The 8,869-nt window shown below is 43.3% G+C and overlaps 1 protein-coding gene across 1 annotated transcript in view; it reads left to right on the top strand.

Annotated features, from left to right (window-relative positions):
* Positions 1-8,869, top strand: part of IGFN1 (immunoglobulin-like and fibronectin type III domain containing 1) — a 59,301-nt gene that overhangs the window by 13,237 nt on the left and 37,195 nt on the right. The window contains exons 2-7 of the mRNA XM_025194074.1: positions 22-90; positions 3,599-3,721; positions 5,374-5,513; positions 5,984-6,083; positions 6,277-6,324; positions 7,627-7,672. Coding sequence (XP_025049859.1) covers positions 72-90; positions 3,599-3,721; positions 5,374-5,513; positions 5,984-6,083; positions 6,277-6,324; positions 7,627-7,672 — 476 coding nt within the window. The 5' untranslated portion in view covers positions 22-71. The remainder of the gene's footprint in view (positions 1-21; positions 91-3,598; positions 3,722-5,373; positions 5,514-5,983; positions 6,084-6,276; positions 6,325-7,626; positions 7,673-8,869) is intronic.

Raw genomic sequence — 8,869 nt, 5'->3', positions numbered from 1 at the left:
TGAAACTTTTCTTGGTTGCAGGTGAATTCACTGAGCTGCACTATTGAGCTTCAGCTGCCAATAGAAGGACAATGGCAAGCCACAGGCCAGGTGAGTGATAGCAAACACACAGGAACTCACACAGGAACTGAGCCTCACTTACCCTCTTGTAGCTTGTGTTTCACATCTGATGTTGCCTTCACAGGGAACTATCTCCTGGTGTGATAATGGCAAGGACCAGGGACTTGTTTAACAGGTTTTGTTCATCTCTGTGACAATCCTTTCTTAGATTCAAAGCACCAGCTGTCTTGCATTTTGAATGCTGAGTGATCGTTCTCTAGAACTGGCAATGTCTACAAATTCAAAGTCCAGAGAACGTTAAATACAACTGTCTTGTCTATAAGGAGATACAGACAAATTTTGACTTCTTAGGCCGTGTGTAGATGAAACCGCTTTAATGGTGTCGGTGTTTGCACGCATTGGTGGCGTATTGCGCAGTAACTCCAGCTGCTGTAGCAAATTCAGCGGTGTAATGTGCCTTAAATGGCTTGGGGCGCAGCAAACTAAAACTCCTCTGAGGAGTTTGTTTGCTTCCCTACATCCACGGAGGGAAGCACTGGGCTTTGTGCAGCTCAGGGGCTCTGCAGGAAGCCCGTACAGGCAGCCTGGCAGCAGCCTGGGAAGGCAGGCTCCGCCCAAGAAAAAAAATCTTTTTTATTTCCTTGAGCCTGCCTGCTGGCCTGAGCTGTGCAGGGGCCTGGTGCTTCCCTCTGTGTCTGCAGTGCCCCCTGGGACTGCCTGAGCCAGGTGCCTGTGAACGAGTACCACCTGGGGGGTGGGGATGCTGCTGCTGTGGGGGGAAGCACCAGCCCCCCCGCAGCCCAGGGACCACTCTGCCCACCAGCAGCTTGCTGTCCCCTCCATGCTGCTGGAGAGGCAGGTAAGTGGGTGTGTGCATGACACAGGGGTTTAAAGGGCCCTAAATTGAAATGGTGTGTTTAAAAACCCACCACTTCAATTTAGGGCACCCGTTTCATCTACACACGCCCTTACAAGGTACTTGGCCCCTAGCTTTACAGTGGATCAAAACAATATCAAGGATTTCAATGACTCTAACTTTGGGAAAATCTGAATCTACATCTGACCTTTGTTGCTCAAGCTTCTGTAATGTTGCATTTGTATGAGGGTAGTGCCTAGAGGACCTGCGGCTGAGAGTAGAAACCATTAGGGCTGGATGCGGCATGCACTCATACTAAGAGTAGAAATAAAATAAAGTTACAATGAGAAAAAAATGGCAGGAATTTATCCTGTGTTAACTGATCTGCAGTCATTTTGGGCACTGACAGATGTGCAGCTCCTTGTTCTAACTCATGGTGCTTCACAGAAAATGCCATAAGTTAGACAGAGTCTTCTGACCCAACAGAAGTTCACTGTTGGACTAGGAGGGTGGGTGACCAAGCTTCATTTTGGAGTCGATCTAGTGAGAGAGGCTGTATGTCTACAGCCTCTCTCCCCTAGCCCTGCCCCCACCTCAGGTGGCTTCAGTACACCCTCCAGCGCCATCTGAGCAAACTCCAGACTGAGCTCTCTTGCTCCATTTCCCCCCTCTCATTTTGAAGACAGCACTGGGGATGGGGTCGTGCTGCTTCAACCCAGCCTTGCTCCCAGTGTGCATTAACAGACATTAATGAAGGCACTCTGCTTTGGAGCTCCTTCATCTAAACCTGAGGGGTCATTTGTTGTGTGATTGGGCACTTTTTAAAGTGCTCTGCTGCTGTGCACTTCTGTCAATGCACAGTTGTAGAGCACTTTCAGTGGCCGATCGCACGACAGAATGTCATCTGCCAGCGCTTGGTGTCCGCTCTTATCCTAGAGCAGGGGTGGCCAACCTGTAGCTCCGGAGCCACATGCGGCTCTTCAGAAGTTAATATGCGTCTCCTTGAATCTTTGCACAAGCACACAGTGACCAGCTTTCATAGCTGTTATGTCACATCGTGTGCTTGTGCAAAGATTCAAGGAGACGCATATTAACTTCTGAAGAGCCGCATGTGGCTCCGGAGCTGCAGGTTGGCCACCCCTGTCCTACAGTAAGTAGAAGTTAAAGCAGGGCACTTTACCTCCTAAAAAAATGGAACTAAACTTCTGCTGTGTAGCTTTCATTTGCTGCTGGGTCGAAGCAAGCACACAAATGGTTACTGCAGAGCAGCTGACATGGGGTAGAAGTATGGAGAAACTAAAAGTATTGAGAAACTATATAATACCAAAGGCTGTTGCTTCTTTTCCTTCTTTTCCCTGCAGCCTCTGCATGGAGGGAGGGGGAGAGGCAGAGGGGTGGCAGTGGTACAATCCCACCCCCCTTTGATTCCTGCTCCACCCAGAGTTTAAAATAAACTGTCCAACAATTGCAATGGCATTTCTATTCAGGCAGCACTGAGGAAGTCAATTGATTTCATGGCTCTTTATAATCTACCTGATTTTTGGTGATGACTCTTCACTCCACAGATGGTAAAAAAAACCAAAACGACAAACCTCTCTCCTTTTTACTGGTCTTGATGGTCCACTAATGAAGCTATTCTTTCTTCAGCAATTTTTTTGCCTGTTTGTTGTCCTGGAATCTCTTTTCCTATTCCACAGCCCTGCAGAGTGTTTTAGCTCTTTTCAAAATCCACGCGTTACCTATTTACCTATAGAGTTCAGTCTTCAGTAGCAGCTACAGCTTCAGTTTTTGACTGGGCAGCCAAGACCTGTTTACAATTCAGCTGTGAAAGAGTTAAAAACTGCAGCTTTGTCTGAGCCAAAAAAGGAGGGTGAATGAGCTGAAGATTAGGCTCTGTCCTTATACAACCATAACTGGAAAAATCTTTTTTTTTTTCTTCATTCTGCCTTTCCCCCAAAAAGGTGCATGTCTTATTTGGGGCATTGTATGGTGCACAAGAAAACATGGGCATTTGGTTCATAAATCGTATTGATTTGTACTGTGGCTAATTCATCACAGTGTAATTAGTCATTTCCAAATGTATACACATACTAAATCACAGTGGAGTTTGCTCCCGAAAATGTAGTCTACTGAAAAGGTACGGACTTATACCCTCCATACCATCTCTCAAGCTAGCTGATGCTCATAAAACATTGGATACTCCTCGGCTTTTCTTGGCTCAACAAGACATAGATAATCAGCCACTCTATTTTGCAGAATTATCTTTGCTTTTGGGAGTGCAGAGCAGAAATCTTTGACTGATTATTTTATTCCTTCATAGTCATATAACTTTATGTAGTGAGTACTCTGAATTTTTGTAGTAAGATTTGTATGTTAAGTATGTATTGGTGTAATCATACAATTCTCAGGCAAGTTAGGGGGCATACAGTTTGCACTCAACATTTTTGTAATATGTATATTTTTCTTCATTATAAATATCAAAAAACTTTTTACTGTGTTTTGATATGGCTTGCAAAATACAGCTCACAACAAAATGAAAATGGCTTACTACTGATTATTAGTCCCTCATGATAATTAGTCACCATTAACCAATGCCCTTGGAGGGTAAATTAACCAATTTTACTATATTTATAAATAAATAGTTGAATTTAGATTCTTACTATTTTTGTTCTTTTCCTCTAGTGAAATCTGTTAAGAAATCTTCCGTCCCTGGGGTGACCATCCAACAATTTGTTGATAATATTCCAACAGGATGTTGTACTCCTGACTTTGAGCGAAAACCCATCACTCTGACATTACAGGAAGGTGAGACTCGTTTAAGAAATAGATAATTTCACAATGCTGGATTCTTGATCCCAGGTCTTGACGACATGAGAAAGTGTCATTAATTTAACTAAATCTATTTAAATATAGATTTAGTTGTATCGGTAGACATTCCTCATGTAGCTAGCAAAGGCATAATTTGCATTGGTGCAAATCAAGAGTAAGCCTAATGATGGTGTCACCCAGGTTTTATACCACTGTAGTGGGAATTTGGCTCGTACTGTAGAAACAGAATCATGTGGACTCTGCAGCAGGTGGTTAGGGTAAAATATTTTGCACACAGAAGATTCAACAACTTGAGATGGTTTGCTTTCATTGATTTACTTGTATGTTGAGCTAAAGTATTTTTTAAAACCCCCTAAGTATTCAGATTAAACCTTCATTAAAGCAGGGGTGATGGAAAGCATTGATGCCTTCTTTTTGGACCAGGGCTGAATCTGGGGAGAGGGGCGCAGGCTTTACCCCCTCTTTGATTCCTGTCCCATCCAAAGTTCAAAACTAACTGCCTGACAATGGCAGCAGCATTTTTATTCAGGTAGCAGTGAGGGAGTCGCTTGATTTTATGGCTCATTATATAATCTACCAGATTGGGCCCCTGGCCCACTCATTAAGCTATCCTTTCTTCTGCAATTCTGCTGTCCTGTTAGCTGCTCCTCTTAACGTTGCTCCTATTTCACAGCCTTACAGATTGTTTTCAACTCTAGATGAAATCATTAATTCAGATGTGAAACCATTAACTCAGGGGAACATCAAAGCAGATGTGGAGACAACTTGCAGTAAAACTTTGGATGCACTGTCAAAATGCTCAAGGAGGCTATTTTATGAATCTGAAAGAGATGAACATTTTAAGTCTAATGGCAGCTGAACTAAAGAAACAACATTTTTTGATTATTTTTCCTAGTTTGTTGGTTTTTTGGTACCCAATGGATGATATAGCTAACTAGTTTGCATTCTAATAAAGTGCATTTGGTTTTGCTTTGATCTTAAGATGAATAATATGGCCCTAGTCCCTTGCATATTAGTAAAGCTTCTAGCTTTTTTCACTTGGATAGAAATGTGTGTTGTGTTATACATGATGATGCACCACACCATCTGCACCCCCTTTCAAAATCTTAGATCTGCTTATATTCAGGGCTATGCTAAGCCTTGTCAGTGAATGAGGGCAAGTCAGATGAAGAGTGGTGCGAACCATGGCACTGTGCTTGAGAACTGCTGATGTAATATATATAATAAGCTTTATATAATACCTAAATATTACATATACATTTTATAATAAATTTGTTATCTATCATTTTATAATACATTTTCAAGAAAAAGCACAACTATACTCCTTTAAAAATCCTAGCCATTACTAACACGGAAACCATTTAGGTTGGACTTGAACTGAAAACCTAGATTATCTCCATTCTGCACCACAAATGTTGGGATGGAAGAAACCCAGATATGAATGCATTTTCTTCCTAGATGGATGTGAAATAAAACATAGGCAAGAGACCTTATTCATTAGTGACTGAATTCAAGAGTTACCTTTCAAGTCAGTTCTTTTGAAAACCAGTCAGGTCACCTATTGCTTCTTCCTCTTTTACTTCACCTCCTGCCTCCTTCCCTAACTCATTTCTTGCCTCTCTTCAAAGGTAAAAATGCCATTTTCAGGGCTGTGGTCAAGGGTGTACCTGTACCTGAGGTGGTATGGAAACGGAACAAAGGAGAAATGGATAATCCTGACAAATACCAAACATCCTTCAATGCCGTTACAAATGAGTTCATTCTGCAGGTAAAGGTCAACTGTTGCAGAAAACTAAGCCCAGCTTAAGAGACAGGTGAGGAGAAGGGAGCAACCAGGCTAGAGAAGCTGTGGGTCAGGGCATTGACAGTCAGACAGTCGCTTGGGGTACCCATAACTGGAGTGGTGCAGCTCAAGATGGAAGAGCATCAGCAGATCTGTGTAAGGACCCCAGAAATATAAAAGGAAAAAACTATGGGGTATTAAAGGAGCTATTTGGGGGTCAAATTGTAGGTATCCCATTCTAAGCTTTGCAAGCATCATTGTCCCTGGGAACACAGTTGTTTCGGTGGGTCATAAGCTGTGGTGATATGGAGCAATTCTAAAGCAAGGAAAAGTTTAAGGGTTGGGAGCAAAAAGAAGATTAGGGTGTTACTTTAAAGTTACTTCACGAGAGATGAGAGACTCCATTTTCATCACTTCAAGTTGCTGCCACCTTTTTCTGTCTTCCCCTTTATCAGATAAATAAACTCACAGTAGCAGATGCTGATTTGTACCGCTGCTCTGTTGTGAATGAATACGGGGAAGCCTTCTGTGTCGTTGGCCTCAGGATCATACAAGGTAGGATTGGAGGGTCCTGTGTGAAAACCAAGTGGCTCTTTCATGCCTTTTGGGGGGTAGTTCCTTAAAACATTGCACAGGTATATAATACCAAACGCTTTTAACCACTATGGTGACTGTTACCCAATATCTTTTCTTTTCTTTTTTTTTTAAAACATCTCTCTCTGCTTTCTCTCTTCTCCCAACTCATCAGCTGGTTTTAAGAAAAAAACGAGACAGGTCCCCACTGAGACTCAGAAGGGTAAGTATGGAAGTTACTGCTTGTATTATTTTTTTCTGAATCACATAAGCACCTCAGTCTACCTTCTAAATAGTATCCTTTTTGGTTGCAAGGAATCAAACCCTGTTAGAGGGTATAATGTATGGAGTTATGCTTGCTGTCCCCAGGTTGCAGAGCAGAATGGAAGGTATTTGGTTGTCCCATGCTTCTGGGCTTTGCTGGTTGCCACGTAGGGCCAGGAAGGAATTTTATTCCTCTCTTGTTGCTACAGGTATAAGAGGTTTTTTTCACCTTCCTTGGAAGCACTGGGTGTTGGCTGAAGCCAAGGCTGGGGTGTACCAATGCTTCTGCTGGGACTAAAACCTGGAGGGTCCTTGTTAGAAGGTCTTGGTCCCCTGCTCAGGGTCAGACCGATCACCACGTTTGGGATGAGAGAGGATTTTTACCTCATGGCCAGGGGATAGCCCTCTTTTTTGGATCTCCTGAGTGCATTTTAATAACCTTTGCAGTGGTAGGACACTGACAGCTGTTGTCGCCCTGCTTTACCTGTAGCAGGTTAAGGTGCTCTTGCTGTTTTGGGGCAGTATGCCTTGTAGATGTGTGACAAGGTTGATTGTATAGTTTTAGAAATAGGTCAGACAAGGGTTTGTATTAGATGTTTTGGATAAGGATTATTGAGCAAGAGGTTGGACTAGATGACCTCCTGAGGTCCCTTCCAGCCCTTCTTTTCTATGTTTCTCTGGTTTGATGAAAGCTTGCAAGGGAAGAATAACATTGAGGCAAGAACCAAGTGATAGACTTTTGCTTACTTTAATCCTTCTACCTACTTGCTGTGCACCTGTGGGTACACGATATTTTGTTTTGAAGAAGCTGTTTTTTAAATGCTTTAATCAGTTGTTGGCTACAGGCCCCAGAAGAAGAGGATTTATATGTGCAAAACACATTTGGGCCTGTTGTGTTTAAATGGCTGGAAAACAGTGGAACTGCCACTCAGAAATCCAGTCCTCAAGTGAGGGACAGTGAGATTTCACCCTTGAAAGAGAGAAAGGATAATCAAACCTGTCCTCTGCAGGATGTTCTTTAAAGGCGCTAAAAGAAATCTAAAGTTCACCTTAACCCTAACTGTAAGTTTTTAGCCAGTTTTTCAAAACTGCCATAAGTTGTCTGAGGTCGGACACGTCAAAATTGAGGCATTCCACTCGGTGTGTATTTTGTATGATGCTTGCCTTAGTTTTTTTCTAAATGTTTTTTTTTCTTTTGGCTCTAGGTTATGCTGTGTTGAGTGACTCCATTTTCTTAATCTGACATTTATTTTTCTAGTAGACCTGAAGAAAGAGATACAGGACTTCAGGAAACTATTAAGGAAGCGGTGAGTGTTTCCAGGGCAGGATAGTGGCTGTCTCGGACGGCCAGAGCCGACTCAAGGTGATTTAGAAATTGCTCGTTCGTTAGGGCGGGCTGGTGAATGGAGAGGCAGACAAGGTTTAATGGTTGCAAAAACTTTTACTTACGCCGCTTGTAGTTGCGACGCAGATGGTCCGGTCGTCTGAACAACTATGTGAGTTGTTCCAGCTGGCGAGGCCCAAGCCAGTTAATTCGTCCGCAATTTAAGCCGGCGGGAAAAGGGTACGTCTGGGATTGCGCTCGGCGACGGGAAGAAGGATCGATAGGTGATCAGTCTATCGATCAGCTAGCCGCAAGTCAGATCTCTTTAGAGGCACTCTGCAGCGTGCTCAGAGTTCTTCGACTTGGGCGGAAGTCGCACGAAATTTTAAATGGCTAGCTAGCCAATTACTAGCCACCACGTAGGAATAATTTAGAACTAGCCAATAGCGAGACACAAATTTGCATTCGAATAGCGGGAACTCTTTGCACCGTGCATTTCTGTGCTGCAAAGAAGAAATGCACCCTGCAAATTGGCGGGAACTCTCTTGCACCGAGGTTCTTCTGTGCAGCAAAAACCCTCGCTGTGCAAGAGGCTCCCATGTGGCAAGAAAATTCCATCGTGCTGAGGCACCAAAATCACTGGGTTGTGACAGTGGCAAGACACCTGCTTCCCGTGTATGGCAGGGATGACTGCTTATCCTTCACAGAACAACTAGTCAACCCTTCCTGTTTCCATTTGTTTGGAGTCACCATATATAAGGATTGATCAGAGTGCTCTGTTAGAGGGAATTAGGGATATGGTGCCAATTTACTCTGGCAGGAGGTGCTGCCAAATCACTTATGTTACCTTGTATTGCAATATTCTGCCTTGAGGGATCTGTCTTTCTCAGGGTGAACTTTTTAGAGAATTGGCTGAAAATGGGTAGAAAGGTGTTGTGTGTTCTTCAACAACAACCTCTCTGACCAGCTAAGGAGCACTAGGCATTTTTACACGTGCTCTAGGAGGTGGCGTTGGGCACTTTAATTAGTGAGCTGCGCTGATTAAAAGCACCCGCATGCCATGTGTATCAGCATCCCCACGCGTCTCTGTGCTGAAAAAATGGCAGTGGGGTGCCTTGAACTAAAGTTCATCGAACATATTTTATTTCAAAGTGTCCCGCTGCCATTTTTTCAGCGCAGG

The sequence above is a fragment of the Alligator sinensis genome, unplaced genomic scaffold (genome assembly GCF_000455745.1).
Source record: "Alligator sinensis unplaced genomic scaffold, ASM45574v1 scaffold1580_1, whole genome shotgun sequence".
Taxonomy (NCBI): domain Eukaryota; kingdom Metazoa; phylum Chordata; order Crocodylia; family Alligatoridae; genus Alligator; species Alligator sinensis.
The sequence above is the reverse complement of the archived record's forward strand: the minus strand, read 5'-3'. Positions and strand labels throughout refer to the sequence as shown.